Raw genomic sequence first — 19,038 nt, forward strand, 5'->3', positions numbered from 1 at the left:
ATTTTAAGTGGACCATTGCGTTGGGCACTGTGCTCTTTCCTATCCAGCTAGATAGACATAATCATCTTTTTGGCTTTTTGAAACAGAGTCTTTGTAGCCAGGGCTGGCCTGGAATTCACCGCAGTCTTCCTGCTTTAGGCCTCTCAAATACAGGGATGAACCAACATCGGCAGCTAACCCCCCGCCCCATCAGCTAAAATGTCACTTTAGAAAGGCTTTTCCTAATATGTCAATCTAATCTGTTGTCCTAGATACTTTTTATCACACCACCTTGTTTAATTTCCTGTACAGTCCTTATCACTATCTGTAAAGATTGTTTTCACAGCCTTCAATTGCACAGCATTGAAACTTTATGGAGATTAAGAACTTGTAAACTATTTTATTCATTGCTATTTTTTTTCCCAATGCCTCGTATAGTGCTGGGTAGGAAGTAAGAACTTGATAATAAATGTCGAATGAATAATGGGAGGGAGGGAGAAGGAGGGGGAGAGGAAGAAGAAAGGGAGGTGGGAGAGAGAAAACCTTATTTCGAGGTTGCGGGATTCAAAACCAGATATTCAAGGGGGGCAAAAACTAGCAATTAAGCGCCCTCTGCAGGCCACGGAGGATAGTTGCTTTAAGAATTACCCCCAGGGGACAGTAGGGGGAGCGCGTGTGGTTTTCACTAATTCAGACTACAACTCCCAGAAACCTTTAGGAATTCTCTAGCGCTTGAGGGTTGGGCAAAGTCGTTCCTGCCCGCCTTATCAGTCAGACTTGGAGGAGGATGCGGAGAGCCTATCGGAAGGCGGCCCGACTCCCGCGAGAGCAAGAAGCACTGGCGGCGCCTAGCGACCCTAGGCGCTTCGCTTTGGACGTTCGTTTCCCGGTGTTTGCTTTAGGTTGCGGGTTTCGGCTTACTCTTTCCGGAAGAGGAAAGCAGACTCAGGGCTGTGCAGTTCTGCACCCAGATCCCCGGGAACGGTAATGCAGTCTTGCCTCGGCAGCTGGTAGCCGGCAAACGAGGCTTGCCCGGCCTCTGCCTTCCGCGGGCTTACTCTACAGAATGAAGACGTCGGAGGAGCGACTCCTAGCTCCGGATAGCCACCCTTCTGACCTGGCCCCAGCTCCAGTGCTCCAAGGTTCCCCCGCGGACAAAAATGCAGACTCTGAACAGGTGCCTCCGCCATGCGGTGGAGATGACCAACCCCAGGTAGCCACAGATCACCTAGCTGGGTCGGTTGTGTCCCAGGAGCTTCAACCAGGGGACTCAGCTCCTCTGGAAGCAGAATTTAGTACTTCCAGTGAGTTGAGTCCTCGAATCGAGGAGCAAGAAATTTCTAAAAATGCGAACCTTCCCGTAGAAGAAACGAATCGAGCCGAGTTGGAGTCAGGAGAAGCCACGGAAGGTGTGTCTGAGGAACCCGCTGCAGTGGATGAGGGGGACATGTAAGTGACTCTGGAATCTGAGGAGCCTGGACCTGTGAAAATGACAGCCATCAGTCCTCAGCTCCATTCCATTCCCGTTTTGCTCTGACGACCCACGTTTGTTTCTCCATCTCCTTTCCAGCTTTTGGAACTACAGCTTCTCGCAGGTACCCAGATACCTCAGTGGTTCCTGGTCCGAGTTCAGCACCCGCTCTGAGAACTTCTTGAAAGGTTGCAAGTGGTAAGTATGACGGGCAAGGAGATGGCCACCTTCGGGAGTTTCATCTTAAAACCCACCCATACTTGGCCCCTCGTGGTAGGACTCTTGGTTGAGTCTTGGAATCTCAACATTTGGGAATTGAGGCCTTCTTGTCCATAGAGTGAGACTCTGTCTTAAAAACAGTAACAAAGTCGGGCGCATGCCTTTAATCTCAGCACTCTGGAGGAAGAATCAGGCAGATCTTACTTAGTTGAGGCTAGCCTGGCCTATAGGTCCAGTTCTAGGACAGCCAGGGCTACTTAGAGAAACTGACTGGAGGGAAAGCAAAACAAAGCAAAACAAAGGATAAAAAAACAACCCCAGGGCTTTTAGAGGTTGTTAAGGGGCAATAGAAAACTGGTAAGTACCGAGGTTAAGGTTTTTCCCCTCCCTTCCCCTGTGGATCCTTACTGCCATTTCTAGAGTTGTGGATTTTCCCCCGGGTGTCCCGCAGGCTAGCCCTTTTTTTTTTTTTTGCTTAATTTTGAGATAGGGTATTGTCAAGTTGCCCAGACTGGCCTGGAGCTTGGTCCTCTGCCTCAGCCTCTCTAGTAGCTGGGGTTACAGATGCGTCCCACCATTCTCTGCAGGAGATTGTTGCCCTAGAGCTGATGTCTTCTCAAGGACTCAGAGGCTAGCCATAGCCCTAGCGCTACAACTGGAAATCACAGTTCTGTCCGGATTTCTAATTTTCCTGTATTTTTAGGGCCCCTGACGGTTCCTGTATCTTGACCAATAGTGCTGACAATGTCCTACGGATTTACAACCTGCCCCCAGAACTGTACAGTGAACAAGAGCAAGTGGATTATGCCGAAATGGTAAGGGTAGGGGCTGGCTCTGCACCTTCTCCAGCTACTGTGCGTTAGAGCCCTTCCTGCAAATGAAGTTGGTGTAGTGTGTCCGTGGGTCACCTGTTCACAGACAGGATTTTCCTTCACCACAGATTTCCACATACATCATTTTCTGCCTTGTGTTTTCTGTGACAATGTGTGGTTTTAGGTGTTTATCCAGTGATGGCCAGTTGGTGCTGGGGTTGTAGCTCAGTTAGAGTGCTTGCCTAGAATTACACACAAAACCCATGTTTGAGCCCCCTCCCTCCACCCCACGCTGCATACACTGGGTGTGCTGGCTTACGGTAATCATAGCTCTACAGAGGTGGAGAAGAGGAATGAGTTTAAGGTCATCCTCAACAGCATGGGACACTCTAGACTCCTGTGTTTGGGTTGGGCTCGCATAGGAGTGGCTGAAGAGCTGGTTGTATTTTTTTGGGTAGTGTGCAAATGCATATCAATAAGTAAGACCGTTGCACTTTACTACAGATGCTCTAAAAGTCCCAGGCAGGAGTTCACTTCAGCCTGCGAGCTACAGTGCTCCTGAGCAGGGTTGTGAGACGTCAGTATCTGTTTTTCCTTTTTAACTATGTGTGTGGGTATATGCTTCAGAGCTGCAGGGTCTCTGCAGGTGTCAGGCAGGCGGGGGAGGGAGGCTCCGGTGAGGATGTAAGCTTGGTTCAGACTGGCTTCCGTCAGCCTGGATCAGGATGCTATGGGGGCTGCCTCAGACAGTTCATTACCCATAGCGAATGAAGTATAATCTGGGAAAGGTTTCCCGGTGTAATGCAGTCTCTGGTGCACAGGAAACATGATTACGTTGAGACTCGACTGAACATGTCATTTTGTCATTTATTCCAAGAAAACTGGTTCTAGAGGTTTAGGGCCTAAGGAAGGGTCTGGCCTTCTCTTTGTCATACAGATGGTTTCAGAGGTCGTTTGGGCTGTTAGCTACGTCTAGTCCTGGTTATGGGAGCTTGGGGAAGCCTCTGGCCATACGGATGATATGAAGGTCATTTAGACTATTAGGTATCTTAGGTTCTGGTTGTGGGAGCCTGGGGAGCCCCTGGCTGTTAGGCTCATTTAGATGACTCGACACCTCTGGTCCTGGATGAAGGATCTTGCTATGGCCTGGCCCAACAGATAACAGATCACAGGACTGTTGATCACTTTGGATTCCTAGCTTTCTGGATGGAAGAATAGGGTTCTTACACGAGGACCTTTATGTTCCCAATAGGGAGCCAAGCAGGAGTTTATAGGTAGTTTGAAGCCATCTGATATGGGTGCTGGGAACCGAATTTGAGTCCTCTGCTAGTTAAATGCTCTTAACCTCTGAGTCATCTTTCCAGTCACTTCTCTTTGAGACAGATCTCATGCTGGCTTCTAACACATGATATAGCTGAGGCTAGCCTTGAACTGGTTTTCCTCCCTCCTTTCAAGTGCCGGAAACTACAGGCATCATTTGTTATCACACCCAGGTAAAAAGTTGGGTTTTGTTTTTGTTTTTTATATTTAAAATTGTTTTATTGTATATGAGTATTTTGTCTGAATGAACATCTGTGTATTCATACAGAGCCTGTTGAAGCCAGAAGATAGGTCAGATCCCCTGGGACGAGAGTTCTAGACAATTGTTAGCTGTCATGTGGGTGCTAGGAATTGAACCCCAGGTCGTCTAGAAGAGCAGCCAGTACTCTTAACTGCTGAGCCATCTCTCCAACACCCCTACTCCCCCACCCCTTTAAGAGAAGATCTTATGTAGAGAAGGCTGGCCTCAAACTTAGAGCAGCTACATAGCCAAGGATGGCCTTGAATTCCAGATCTGCTGGCTCCACCTATAAAGTTGCTGAGGTTGCCTGCCTTGTGCACATAGGCCCTGGGTTTGACTCCAGCATGTCAGGGAAGCCAAAGGTTAAGGCTGTATATAGCAGGATTGTAGAAACAGGGAGCTCCCCCACTGCACCCGCTTTTCAAGCCTCTACCACTAAACTAAAACTGCTGTCCCTTTCTCTAGTATACAGCCATGATCTTATCTGGGAACTCAAACTCATGAGCCCGTTAAATCCTATTTTTTTATTTGTTTTTTCCCCCTTTCTTCCTTCATCCCTGATTGCTCCAGCCCAAAGGTCTTTATTTGTTTATTATATGTAAGTACACTGTAGCTGTCTTCAGACACCCCCATAAGAGGGCATCAGATCTCATTACGGATGGTTGTGAGCCACCGTGTGGTTGCTGGGATTTGAACTCATGACCTCTGGAAGTCATGTGCTCTTAACTGCTGGTCAGTGCTCTTAACCGCTGAGCCATCTCACCAGCCCCTTGTCTTTGTTTTTTGTTTGTTTGTTTGTTTTGAGATACAGTCTTACTATGTAGCCTTGGCTGGCATGAAACTATGTAGACCCATGTAATGTGTATAGGTGTTTTTCCTATATATATGTCTATACCACATGTGTGCCTGTAGGGGCCAGAAGAGGACACGAACTGGTCACAGGAGGCCATGTGTGTACCTAGGTCTTCCTGAAGGGCAGCCAGTGATCTTGATCACTGAGTCATCTCTCCAGCTGCTTTTTTATATTTTTTGAGGCAGGGTCTCACTATGGAGCCCTGGCTGGAACTCACCATGTAGACCAGATTGACTTCAAACTCAGAGATCCTCTGTGTCTGCTTCTGGGTTGTCAGCTTTTTTCCCCTCTCGAGATAAGGTCTCATCTGCAGACTGGTCTTGAGCTCCATAAGTAGCCAAAGATGACCTTGAATTCCAGATCTTCATGATTACATCTCCAAGTGCTGGGATCACAGGCACGTGCTGCTGCACCCTGCTTGTAAATGTAGGTGGTAAAAAAACTTCGTGTGTACCTGTGACATGTGTGTGTGCATTTTGGGGCATGCAGAGGTCAGAACACATCTCTGGGTATCGGTCACTGCTTTCCATGTTGAGTGAGACAGGGTCTCTTGTTCTGCTGCAGATGGCCTGCGAGCTTTGGGGGATTGTCTTGTCTCTAGCTTGTATCTTGTCACAGGGCTCTGGGGTCACAGGCAGGAGCTGGTGCCTGTGGCAGAAGCGCATTGTGGAGTTGTGGAGAGAGAGTGAGTGAACTTGACAGTTAGAGGTGGCAGGTAGAGGTGGTGACGCTGACTCGCTGAGGACACAGTGCATACTTGACTGCTGGAGCAAGTGACAGATGAAAAGTGAGGGAGCGGCTGCGGTTCTGAGGAAGTAAACGCATGACATCATCAGGCCCTCATGCGGTATGAATCCATCGCTTCTTTTCAGTCATTGTTCAAGCGAGGTGGTGGTGGTGGTTATTATTGTTATTGTTTTGTTACAGGGTTTCTCTCTGTTACAGTCCTGGCTGTCCTCAAACTCATTCTGTAGACCAGGCTGGCCTGAACTCTGAACTCACAGAGAGCCACCTATCTCTGCCTCCTGAGTGCTGGGATTAAAGGCCTGTTCTACCACACCCAGCTGTTGCTGACTGGGGCGTCACAGCAATGATGGTGGTGGTGGTGGTGGTGGTGGTGGTGGTGGTGGTGGTGGTGGTTTGCCTGGTCCATGTTAGGTAGGCACTCAACCATGGAGCTGCAGCTCTGGTCCTCGTCTTCATGGTTTTTGTTGTGGTTGTTCTTGTTGTTCAGTTTTAGGGACATTTGAGTCACACATTGAGGTTAGCCACATGGTGACAAGCAGCCACATGGTGGGGGGAGAGGAGCTTTAGATAAAGTAAAAAGGCTGGGGAGGCCTTTTTACACGAGGGCCTGGCAGCATCTTAAAGACAGAAGGAAAAGGGGAGTCCAGTCTCTGCGCCCTGACTCAGAGTGGATGGTGCTTCATGGTGGCTCACAGGGACTTAGTCTTTTGATCTTGTCATAGTGTCTTACTACATTGCCCAGGCTGGCCCCTAAGCTGGACCTGCCTACCCTCAGTGACTGTGACTGTAGACATATGTCAGTGTGCCTAGCAGGTTCAGTACATTTCTGTTGAATGCTCTGTAAACAGGCCTTATTTTATGTCCTAAGGAACAGTCAGGCACAAAACAAAAGTCCCCGTCCTTATGAAAGCTTTTATTTTGTCGGGGAGAAATAGGTACTAAGAGGAAGTAAAATCTATGCCTGATAGATGCCACAGGAAAAGTGAAGCAGGGAAGGGCATTGGGTCATAAATGACAGGCTTAAGAGATGGCTCATTAGGTCGGGCATATTGTTGCATGCCTGTATTTATTGATTTATTTTTGTGATGTGCATGGTGTTGCCGCATATATATCTGTATCATTTGTATGTTGGGTATCCTCAGATGGCAAAAGAGGACAGCAGATCCTCAGATCCTTTGGAACTGGAGTTACAGGAGGTTATTAGGAGTTACAGAGGGTTGTGAGGCACCTTATGGGTGCTGGGAACCCAACCCCAGTCCTCTGGAAGAGAAATGAGACATTCCTCTAGCCCTGACACACCCCCTTTAACCCCAGTACTTGGAAAGCAGAGACAGCTGGATCTTTGGAGTTCAAGGCCAGCCAGAGCTACATAGTGAGACTCGATTTCAAAAAACAATAAAGTAAGAGTGTTTGGAGAAGCCCTGCTATTAAGGCAGCACTTAAGCAGAGACCTGGGGGATAAAGAGGGGACTGAAAGTGGAGCCCAGAGGAAGACAGACAGGCAGGACAACGAATGGGTGCAGCAGGGAGGGCAGGAGAGACAACTCAGTGGTTAAGAGCACTGGCTGCTCTTCCAGGTTTGATTCCTGAGTCTGATGTGGCAGCTCAAACTGGTCTGTACTCGTTTCAGCAGATCTAACAATCCCTTTTGTCCTTTCTTTGTGAACACCAGGTACACGTGTCATAGACACATACATGCAGCCAAAAAGGAAAGAAAAAAATTACCTTTTTTTTTTTTTTTTTTTTTTTTTTTAGAGACAGTGTTTCTCTGTGTAGCCCTGGCTGTCCTGGAACTAACTCTATAGACCAGGCTGGCCTCGAACTCAGAAATCCGCCGGCCTCTGCCTCCCAAGTGCTGGGATTAAAGGCGTGAGCCACCACCGCCCTGCAAAAAAATTACCTTTTTTAAAAATAAAAACTATCTTCCAGTGAGATGACCCAGCAGGTAAAAGTGCTTGCTGTGCAAACCTCACAGTTGAGTTTAATTCGTGAGACCAATGAGGAGAGAGAGAGGCCTGTCTCCTAAAAGTTGTCCTCTGACCTCAAACGTGCACTGTGGCATGCTTGCATCCATACCCACCCATGTGCTATACATATACAGCAATCAGAAAGATAACAGGAGGGTCTGGAGGAAGCAAGATGGAGAACCAGGCTGGGTGTTTGACAGAAGGGATAAGTAGGCTGAAAGCAAGAGCTCCAGAGGCACCATATTCCTGCATCCTGGCCTGGAAGCAGATGCGAGGAGGATGTGGGAGCCCTGGAGCCCGCTCAGCTCAGAAAGGCATGGATTTGGGGCCTGGACCACTGTGAAAAACATCTATCCTCTAACCGCTGAAAGCTGGAGACACAAGTCTGAACTGCAGGCTCAGGAACAGCTCCAGTGCTTACTTACACAGCTTCTCTTCGCTTGTTTATTTGTTTTGAGACAAGGTCTCATTCTGCAGCTCACTACATACCCAAGGCTGGCCTCGAACTCCCAACTACTGAGATTTTAGGTATAAGCCACCACACTGGAATCGTATTATGTCTTTTCTTGCACACATGTGTACATAAGGCCTCATGCATGCTAGGCAAGCACTGCTCTGGAGCTATATTCCCAGTGAGTTGTGATGGCCAAGTTTTGAATATTTATTATTGAGAGTGCACAATGTGTGCACAGGCACACATGTCACAGAGCACATGTGGCAGTCAGAAGATAAATTTGGAGTTTGTTAGGTCCTTCCATCTTTATGTGAATTCTGGGGATCCGACTCAGGCAGACACATCCAGCCATTTTATTGGCTAGGCCACCTTGCTCACTTGTAATAGCTAATGCTGGTCTAGAATCACCTAGGAGATAAACCTGTTGTGTCTGTCAGGGAATTTCTAGGTTGGATTAATTGATGTAGCAGGACACATCCTAACTGTGAGAGCCCCCTCTCTGTGGGTATGGGTTCTGAGCTGGATAAAAAGATAAAACTGTGTGTGTGTGGGGGGGGTAACCAGCTTCCCACACCTCTGTGCCTCCTGGCTGAGGATAAAATACTTCTGCTATGACTAACCTGCAGTGGTGGACTGTACCCTCAAACTGTGACCAAAAGTAACAGTTCCTTCAGTCGCTCTGTGTAAGACACTCGATCACTGCAATAAGAAAAGTAACTACACCTCAGCATCCCTGTTTCTTAAAAAACAAATATGTGCCATTATCCAGCCCCTACAGATGTAGTCTTCTAAGCATCCCTGCCAGAGGCAGCCTCTCCAGTGTACCCTGGTCTGGAGACACCCCAGGGCCTTTTACCTCTCCCAGAACTCAACCATCTGCAGCCTCTTACCCAGGTAACCATCTAGCACCAGGCCACCCTTTCTGGAACCAGGAAGACTCCCAGAAAGGTTAGCCAGTCAAGATGGCACTCATTGAAATCTCAGTATGTGTGAGACAACACAGAACCACCACAGGACTGACACCTGTGTCTGATCTGGTACGTAGTGAGTCCCACACCAGCCAGGGATACAGAGGCCGAGTCAACAACAATAACAAAGAAACACAGGACTGGAGAAGTGGCTCAGCACTTAAGAGCATGGACTGTTCTCCAGAAGACCTAAGCTCCATTCCTGTACCCATGTCAGGCAGCTCACGCTTCTCTGTAAGTCCAGCTCCTAGGGCTCCACCACTCTTCTGCCTCTTCAGGTACCTGCGCTTGTGTGTACAGACGTACAGACACATACACTCAATGCAAAATAAGTCTAAAAACAAAACAAAACTTAAAAAAAGCAGGAGCTGGGTGAGGTGGCGCACACCTTTAATCCCAGCACTTGGGAGGCAGAGGCAGTTGAGTTTGAGGCCAGCCTGGTCTACAGAGTGAGTTCCAGGACAGCCAGGGCTACACAGAGAAAGCCTGTCTTGGGGTGAGAGGGTGGGGATAAGGGTGTGAGGGGTAACAGTAACAAAGACTCACATGCACATATCCATTAGCCTCAGACACAAGAGAGTCCCATCTTCTGGCTTATGTAGCATCACTTTGTTTGACACACTAGTCCACATACCCCCATCTTGCCAATTCCCCCAAACCAGTGGCTCTCAACCCTTTGGGAGGCCAATGCTCCTATCACAGGGGTCACCTAAGACCATTGGACAACACAGATATTTATATTACAATTTATAACAGTAACAAAATTACAGGCATGAAGTAGTGATGGACATAATTGTACAGTTGGGAGTTACCTAACGGTATTGAAGGGTCGCAGCATTAGGAAGGTTGAGAACCACTGATCTGGTCCATCCTTTCAAGGGAGCCAGTGAGAGCCTGCTAGGCCTGCAAAGGTTTGGTGTGAAGAACAGGCTATCACCAGAACCTGGACAGTAAAATCTAGTTGCTGCACATGGGCCAGCCTGGGCTATGTAGTAAGCTCCAGGCCATTGTGAGCTGCAGAATGAGACCTTGTCTCAAAATGAATAAACTAACAAGCAAACGAAGAGAAGCCACCACTGCCCACCACTTTACACAACAGCACTTGATGTTTCCGTTGTTTCTGGAAGCTTGTCTTAAGCACTGGAGCCGTTTATGTGTCTGTAACCCTTTGGTACGTGGTTTTGATTCCTGCTTTTTTTTTTTTCCTTTGAACAGTTAGATGCTAATTTTTTTTTTTTTTTTACAGTGATCCAGGCTTCATAGTTCATGTGTTTAATGGTATGTGTTGAGTGTTTTTAGTAGGTTTTGTTTAAAAAACAAACAAACAAAAAAAAACCCTTCTCTTTTGGACATTTGAGTTTTCTAGGATTTTTTTTTTTTTTTTTTTTTTTTTGGTTTTTCTAGACAGGGTTTCTCTGTGTAGCCCTGGCTGTCCTGGAACTCACTCTGTAGACCAGGCTGGCCTCAAACTCAGAAATCCACCTGCCTCTGCCTCCCAAGTGCTGGGATCAAAGGCGTGCGCCACCACTGCCGGGCTGAGTTTCTAGGATGTTAACAGCAGACATTCTTCAGATAGCCAACAGGGTGTGGTAGCCAGTGCCTGTGTAGTCTTAACATTCTGGAGACGGAGGCAGGGGGATTGAGGGGTCAAAGCCACCTGGCCTGCACAGTCTATTTCTAGATTGCTCAGCCAGCGGGTCTTTCTCCTTTTTCTCCCTGTCAGGAAAGCCCCTTTCCTTTCCCCACCCCCCTTCTCTCTGTTTTCTGTGGGGTTTTGTTTTGTTTTGTTTTGTTTTTGAGACAAGAGTCACTTTGTAATATGGGCTGGCATGGAACCCAGAGATGGCCTGCATCTGCCTTCCCAGTGTTGGGATTAAAGACATGATCTATCAACCCAGCAAAAAAGCTGAGGCAGGTTTTTATATGAAATTTATGTGTGAGAAATACCTTAGCCCCAACAGTGTCTGTGCCTGTAGATATATGTCTATATAGGTATTTCTTTATATGTTAATGGTTTGTGATAATTTGTTTTCCAGATTTTTCTTGTGTCTTCTATTTTTATTTATTTATTTATTTATTTATTTTTTTCTGTTAGCAATCTGTGTGTGAGCTTGTTCTTTCACAACCTCGTTGCCTAAGTACTCTCCCTGGCTTTTTCCCCCACACCAGGTTTGGGGTTCAAACTCTTGTCTTTATACTTGTTTGTTAGGGCAGAGCTATGTCCTCACCCAGTTCCTGGTTTTTAAGCTGGGTCTTAGTATCCCAAACTGACCTTGAAGTTAGATCTTTCCACCTCAGCCTTCCAAGTGTGGGGTTACAGGTGTGTGTCTCAGGTCTGGCTGAGTAGTCTCACTTTCCCTGTCTGAGAGAGAGCTCAGTGTTTGGAAACAGAGAAAATCAATGTAAGTAGGACTAGCTTGGGGGTAGCGCGTTTGCCTAGTGTGTGGATATAGTTGGCCCTCTGTCCTTTCACCGTTATACAACTGCAGGTCCAGAATATCTGATAAACATGGAGTCTGTACTGAACATGTTTGGATTGTGGCTTCTTCTCTTGTCATTAGTCCCTAAAGCATTCGGTACAGCAACTATCCATGTAACATTTACGCTGTAGTAGTAATTAAAAGTAGCCTAGGGATGGAAGCATATGAGAGGGCGTGTGTAAGTTCTATGCAGACACTACAGCACTTTGCATAATCTATGAACGGACCAACAGATTTTGGTATGTTGTGGGGCTGTCCTCTTGGGCACTTGTGAGAAGAGGTTGGATTTCCACAGACCTGTGTGAACTGTAGGTCCTTCTCCCTTTGTAGAGTCCCCTCTTCTCTGTCTTTTCACAGAGCTCTCTAGAACTCTCTAGAACTTTCTAGAACTCTTAGCTCCCCGGCCTGTTTCCTGACTTGTCATACCATGTGGTTCTTGCTGCCACTCTTGCCCTCTCAGATACTTTGCATCTTTGACACCCCTTTTCATATTGGAGATGGAGGAGTCCTCACAAAGTTTTCCTATTTCCTACTTCCGAGGATGTTGGCTCCTCACAGCCTTTCTGTGTCTCCATCATCTTTGTGGCCTCAGACAGTTAAGTCAGTTGAGTTCCCATGCCTCTGGCATCATTAAACACCAATCTCATTAAGTCTGTGTAATCTTGCTAATCACTCTGTCACCCTTGGACTTTTAATTCAGGATCCAGTTAATTTGGGTCTTATGTTTCCTAACAGTGTTGCCTGTCTCCATGTGCTCATGAAAACATTCCTTACTCACTGGAGAGGTGTCTCAGTGGTTAAGAGCACTTGTTGATCTTGCAAAGGACCCAGGTTCCATTCCCAGTATCAAAATGGTGGGTCACAGCCATCAGCAACTCCAGTTCCAGGGGCTCTGACGCCCTTTTCTGACCTCCGAGGGCTGGAGGCACATCCATACTTGCAGGCAAAGTGCTCATGAATGCAAAATGAGAGTATACGAGTAGGCCTGTGAGAGCACTGCTGAGCTGAGCAGGCAGGACCCTCAGACTCTGTTAGAAATGACACCGTGAGGAACAGAGAGGACCCCAAGCACGGAGCAGGAGTGCAGAACGTGTGGACAGCTTTCAGAGGAGGAAGCACCTAGGCTCTGGAGTGATTTACATTCCATCAGGAGGAGTTACCGAGGAGGGGGAGGAGTAACATTACAGAGACTGCTCTTGGGAGGCCAGTGACTGAGAATAAATGGAGTTGCTGTCTCATGGAGCCTGAGAATCAAAGTAGTGGATATACTGATGTTTGTTTGTTTGTTTGTTTGTTTGCTTGCTTTTCAGACAGGGTTTCTCTGTGTAGCCCTGGCTGTCCTGGAACTCACTTTATGGAACAGACTGGCCTCAAACTCACAGAGATCCCACCTGCCTCAGCCTCCTGAGTGCTGGATTAAGAGTGTGCCTCTGCTGCCTGATGGATATTGTGATTATCAGTAGAGATCAGTAGTAGAGATGAGTTTTGACAAGTGAATTACAGGTAGGCGCGTATAATGGATGTCTTTATAAGGAAAAGGGGCTACATGGAGTCTCTAAAATACTTCATCAGGAGAATGATACTATGTAGAAGTTCAGCTTACAGAGGTCTTGGGTCCAGTGTGGAGAGTGGATGGGTGGCTTGAAAGTAGGAAGGAGGAGGTCTGGAGAACCTCGGATGCTGTAGAAACCCTGGCAAGAAGGCAGTGGCCTGTGATGGCTCTCAGGAGAGGGATGGAGGGGAGGAGACAGGGAACCCTGCAGGGAAAATTGGCAAATTGGTGTTGGGCTAGACCAGGAGTTGAAAGGGTGGCTGAGGATGGGGTGCTATCTTAGTTTGCTTTTCTGTGGCTGATTAGAAACAAGTGACCCCATCTACCGACTGTCTGTTCCCAAGTTCATGTTTGGCTGCCGTTCTTAGTATAGTCCAGGTTCACCAGCCCAGGGATGGCATACCTGTAGTAGGCTGGACCCTCCACATCAACCAGCATTGAGAAAGTGTCCCAAGAACATGCCTACAGGGCAGTGTGGTCTACGTAATTCCTTAGGTGACGTTCCCTCAGTCTAGGTTCCTGTCAGGTTGGCAGCTGAATTAAGTATCATAGTGCACACTAGAATTTGTTAAGGATCTGTAGAGTCTGAGATGCCTGTGGGAATCTAAGTGGGGCTCTCCTCAGGTAAGCAGCTGTGTGGATTCAGGGTGATGGCGTCAGGCTGACCTCACTATGCAGTTTTTTTGAACTAGTGTCTTTTATCTTTGTTTCCCAAACTCTAGGTTTACAGCATGTGTGGCTTAATTTTCTCTGTATTTCTTTCTTTCTTTTTTTTTTTTTTTTTTTTTTTTTTTTGGTTTTTCGAGACAGGGTTTCTCTGTATAGCCCAGGCTGTCCTGGAACTCACTCTGTAGACCAGGCTGGCCTCGAACTCAGAAATCCGCCTGCCTCTGCCTCCCAAGTGCTGGGATTAAAGGCGTGCGCCACCACCGCCCGGCCTCTGTATTTCTTAGGTACATAGTTGCATAATTTTTTTTTTTATCTATTTTTCTACTAAGTTCTCTTCTTAGCAATTTGTAGGAAGGACTTTTAAACAGAATTATGCCAACCCTTTGTAAACCCTTTGTTGACTTCAGCAATCATGACTTCATGTGCGCTTATCATAGGAAAGCTGCCAACCTGATAGGAACCTACAGTCACCCAAGAATGAGCGTGATACCGTATATGAAGCAGAAGGAAAAGACAGGACTCCGTCTTACGTTCACTTTACAGTATGGATGGCAATACCAAGTTATGCCATAACAGAACACCACTTCACAGCCAGTGAACAGGCTAGCCAGGCATGCTCAGAGCTACTTGTAATCCCACCCCTTTGAAGGCTGAGGGAAGCAAGCGAGGAGCAGCCTCTGGCTTTGTGAGACAGCAGTTTTTTCCAAAGCACTCGGCCCTGTTTACTCTCAGCAGCAGCATTTAAAAGTGCCTGGTGTTCTTTTTCTTCCTGGCATTGCCTGTATTTCATTCTGTTTTTGTAGTGAGGGGGATCAAAGCCAGGGCTTTGAGCCGCATTCCAGTACACTGTCAAACTTAAAATCATCTTGTTCTTTTCTTGTTGTTTTATTAGAGTGTGTGTGATATGTAGGTACGGGTGCGGGTGTACTGTGCAGACTTGCATTCCCTCTCTCTCCCTGTGAGATCAAACTAAGGTCGCCAGGTTTGCACAAGTGCCTTCATCCACTGAACCCACTCACCCCACCCCTCCTTCACCCACTGAACCCTCTCACCCCACCCCTCCTTCACCCACTGAGCCCTCTCACCCCACCCCTCCTTCACCCACTGAGCCCACTCACCCCACCCCTCCTTCACCCACTGAGTCCACTCACCCCCACCCCTCCTTCACCCACTGAGTCCACTCACCCCCACCCCTCCTTCACCCACTGAGCCCACTCACCCCACCCCTCCTTCGCCCACTGAGTCCACTCACCCCTACCCCTCCTTCGCCCACTGAGTCCTCTCACCCCACCCCTCCTTCACCCACTGAGTCCTCTCACCCCACCCCTTCTTCACCCACTGAGTCCACTCAGTACCAAGATTACTGGGTTACAGGCATGAGCCATTTATGCCTGGTTTTATGTGGCGCTGGGATCAAGCCCAGGGTTCTGTGGATGTCAGACAAGCTCCTGCCGGCCCAGCTGCAGCCCCTTGTCTTTCAGTTTTTGAGGCAGTGTCTTCCTATGTAGCTTAGGTTGGTCTGTAATTTTTTTTAAGAGTTATTATTTTTTGACATGCAATAGTGGTGCACACCTTTAATCCCAGCATGAAGAAGGCAGAGGCAGGCAGATCTTTGTGAGTTGGAGGACAGCCAAAACTATACAGAGAAACCTTGTCTCCATCAAGACAAGAACAAAGGGACACATTGTTGGCCGGCCTTCATCCTCAGCAAGTGCCTTTGTCCACTAAGCCATCTCTCGGTCCTGGTCTGGTACTCTAGGTATTACAGGTTTGCCTGGAGCTCACAGCAGTTCCTCCTGTCTCAGGTACAAATAAATGCTGGGGTTACAGGCAAGAGACCGCTGGATGGAAAGGTCATAGGTATTTGCTTGTTTGTGGCCTCATGCTGGCCAGGCAGGTGTACTACCAGAGGTATGGCCACAGCCCTCATTTTGCTTTGTAAGTGTTTGTATGTTGGCTGAGAATGTGGCCTGCTTAGTAGAGTATGTGTCTCACAAAGGAAAAGCCCTTGGTTCCTTCCCCACAAGGCAGAAGCTGCAGTGATGCACACCTGTAGCCCTGCCCTCTGGAGGTAGAGGCAGGAGAATCAGAAATTCAGAGCCAGTCTGGGATCTATGCAGCCCTGTCTGGGATCTATGAAGCCCTGTCTGGAGGGCAAATATCTGAGGTGGCGCTAGAGGTGAGGACCTGAGACGTACAGAAGGAAAGAACACGTTGGCTTCAAGCCGCCCTGTGGCTCCCAGGCGCCTGCAGTGTATGAGCATGCACATGCATATGCACAGTATTTAAGAAGTCTCTGCAGTTTTGGACCTTTATTTATGTTTGCATTGCTGGGGATCAGACTCAGGGCCTTGCAAGTGACAGGCAATCAACTTTGCTAAATCCCTAGGGCCTGATAATCTTTTTAAGGGATTAAAATGCCACAGACCCTGATTGCTTCTTCGTCTTTAGATTAGGGTATTATTTGTATCTTCTATAAGTATTTAAAAAGTTATGAATCTGCTGCCTTTCCGTGGCCCGAGGCTGGCAGTAGCGCCTGAGTTAAATGAGCCCCATCTGCTTTCTCCTCCCTGGATCGGCTCCCACTGGGCAGAGCTACCCCCAGGGGTGTGCAAGCTTTGCTCCTCCCAGTGACCCCAGCATTCCCACATCTCTGTCCAGGTTCCTGTCCTTCGAATGGTGGAGGGTGACACCATCTATGATTACTGCTGGTATTCTCTGATGTCCTCCAGTCAGCCAGACACCTCCTAGTAAGTGGTGATGTCCCTCATATGCACTTCACTGAGGCTCCCATCGTCTTACCCAGCCCACACACCTAGTTTCCAGAAGGGCTACTGGGAGGGAGGGAGAAGGTGCTAAGTGTGTCCTTCTTACAGACATTGAGAGGGCTGGGCGCTTGGCTCCCTTTTGGCAGTCAGGCAGGTCTGAGCATCCGTCCGCTTCTCTCAGTGTGGCCAGCAGCAGCCGGGAGAACCCCATTCACATCTGGGATGCATTCACTGGAGAACTCCGGGCTTCCTTCCGCGCTTACAACCACCTGGTACTGACTTCCCTGTCCGGCCCTGTGCTCACTGTGCCCTTGGCGTCCTTTTTGGAAGACAGCTGGAAGCTTTGCAGGCCTATTTCCAGCCCTCTCTTGCCCCTAGGATGAGCTGACAGCGGCCCACTCACTCTGTTTCTCCCCGGATGGTTCCCAACTCTTTTGTGGCTTCAACCGGACTGTGCGTGTCTTTTCCACATCCAGGCCTGGCAGAGACTGTGAGGTGCGAGCCACATTTGGTAAGCTTTCACAGTGGGGGAGATAAAGGAGCAGCTCCTGGGAAGGGGCCTGAGCGACACCTGAGCGACACCGGCGGGGTTTCTCACTGTTCACAGTACAAGCCTGGGAGGCACATGCCAGCTGCAGAAGAGACAGCGGCCTCCAAGCATGGAGGAAACTCTCCCCAGGCTCTTGTACCATTGAACTTTAGAAAGTGGAAGGTCAAGATGAGTCCCATTTCCTATAGACCTTTAGCGCTTTGTCCCTTCCAGGGAAAAGTGAGATGTGAGGGAAAAGGGACACTAGGTTCTTTAGGGAACTGAGTGATCTGGGAACCATCAGAGATCTTCAGATTGCTTGCGACATACATGGTGGGGGAATGAGTCCCAACATGTCAGTACTGGGCAGGTGGAGGTCCTTAACTAGTTAATGTCCTGTGCTAACTGCTCTCTTGTTTCCTCCCCAGCCAAAAAGCAGGGCCAGAGTGGCATCATCTCCTGTATAGCCTTTAGTCCAGCCCAGCCCCTTTATGCCTGTGGCTCCTATGGCCGTACCGTAGGCCTGTATGCCTGGGACGACGGCTCACCTCTTGCCTTGCTGGGAGGCCACCAAGGGGGTGTCACTCACCTTTGCTTTCACCCTGATGGCAACCTTTTCTTCTCAGGAGCCCGAAAGGTATTTGTCAGAGCCCAAAGCATGTGGGTAGTCAGGAGTGGGGATGTCATCTGTAATGTGTTGAAACATGCCAAGTTTGAGGCACTCAGGGAGGCTGAGGTAGTCAGGAGAGAGAAGCTGACTCCAGACTCCTGTTCTTATCTTCAGGATGCTGAACTTCTGTGCTGGGATCTCCGGCAGCCGGGCCACCTTCTGTGGTCTCTGAGTCGGGAAGTGACCACCAATCAGCGCATCTACTTTGATCTGGACCCGTAAGTGGCTGTGGCCCATTCCAGGCTCAAGCAAGGATGTCAGAGGCCTGCTGCAGGGTTCTAGGCCCCTGGATATGAATGGCTTCTACCCCAAGGATGATGCCTCCCTGCCATGGGTCTCCTTTCTTTCCCAGGAGTGGGCAGTTCCTAGTGAGTGGCAACACCAGTGGGATTGTCTCTGTGTGGGACATCAGTGGAGCTTTCAGTGACAGCAAGCAGTTGGAACCAGTGATGACTTTCCTGCCGCAGAAGGACTGCACCAATGGAGTCAGGTCCTCTTCACTGAAGGAGCTTGGGGCTGGGGTTCGGGAGGAAGGTGGATTTCTCGGGTATTATCCTGACCTCGGTGCTGACAGACTGCTCTCTTCTCCAGCCTCCATCCCACCTTGCCCCTACTGGCCACTGCTTCTGGCCAGCGCATGTTCCCAGAGCCCACCAATAGTGGGGATGAAGGTGAGCCAGAGCCGGACCTTCCTCTGCTCTCCCTGTGCCACGCCCATCCTGAATGTCAGCTTCAGCTCTGGTGGTGTGGAGGGGGACCTGACCCCAGTAGCCCCGATGCGAACCAGGATGAGAAGGGACACGGAAGGACAGAGGCTGTGGGGATGAGTTAATATAAAGACTTTGTATCACACTGGAGTCATTGTGTCTGTTTGGGGTGGCGCGTGACTGGTGGGAGATTGGTAGAGGCGGTAGTAGGTTCCTTTGTCCAGCATCTGTGGGGTCTGGCATATTGTTCCCAAAACCAGGAGCTGAGAGGTGGGACCAGGCAGGAGCCAATGAGGTGCTGAGCGCGGTGTGAAGTCAAGCAGGTGGGGGTGGGGTCTCAAGCCATTGACTGTGTGGTTGCTAGGCAACTAGGTAAACTGAGGAGCAAACCTGTTTGAAATCTCACTCCTGAGGTAGCTGCATCAGGGGTCAGGATGAGCTGGCGTGAGCAGGGGTGCCGGGAGCTCGGTGGCAGACTTTTGAGTGCGACTGTGTGAGACTGAGCAGAGAGTGACAGACAAGTCAGTGCTGATGGCGGCACACCGCACTGTTTACCATCATCCAGCTGCAGAAGAGAAGGGTGCAAGACACGGTGCCCACTGCACCCAAGTAGGTAGAGGCAAGGACACACA

General features: G+C 48.8%; 1 protein-coding gene across 1 annotated transcript; it reads left to right on the plus strand.

The window, feature by feature from the left end:
- The first annotated feature begins 762 nt into the window (after positions 1 to 762).
- Positions 763 to 18,551, plus strand: Wrap53 (WD repeat containing antisense to TP53). Its single transcript, XM_034507048.2, has 10 exons — positions 763 to 1,428; positions 1,550 to 1,648; positions 2,373 to 2,484; positions 16,394 to 16,482; positions 16,682 to 16,772; positions 16,879 to 17,011; positions 17,458 to 17,666; positions 17,814 to 17,917; positions 18,052 to 18,189; positions 18,291 to 18,551. Exons 1-10 carry the CDS (start codon positions 1,046 to 1,048, stop codon positions 18,529 to 18,531), a joined length of 1,599 nt encoding a protein of 532 aa, XP_034362939.1. The 5' UTR covers positions 763 to 1,045; the 3' UTR covers positions 18,532 to 18,551.
- Positions 18,552 to 19,038: the final 487 nt, after the last annotated feature.

This window comes from Arvicanthis niloticus, chromosome 6, assembly GCF_011762505.2.
Source record: "Arvicanthis niloticus isolate mArvNil1 chromosome 6, mArvNil1.pat.X, whole genome shotgun sequence".
Taxonomy (NCBI): domain Eukaryota; kingdom Metazoa; phylum Chordata; class Mammalia; order Rodentia; family Muridae; genus Arvicanthis; species Arvicanthis niloticus.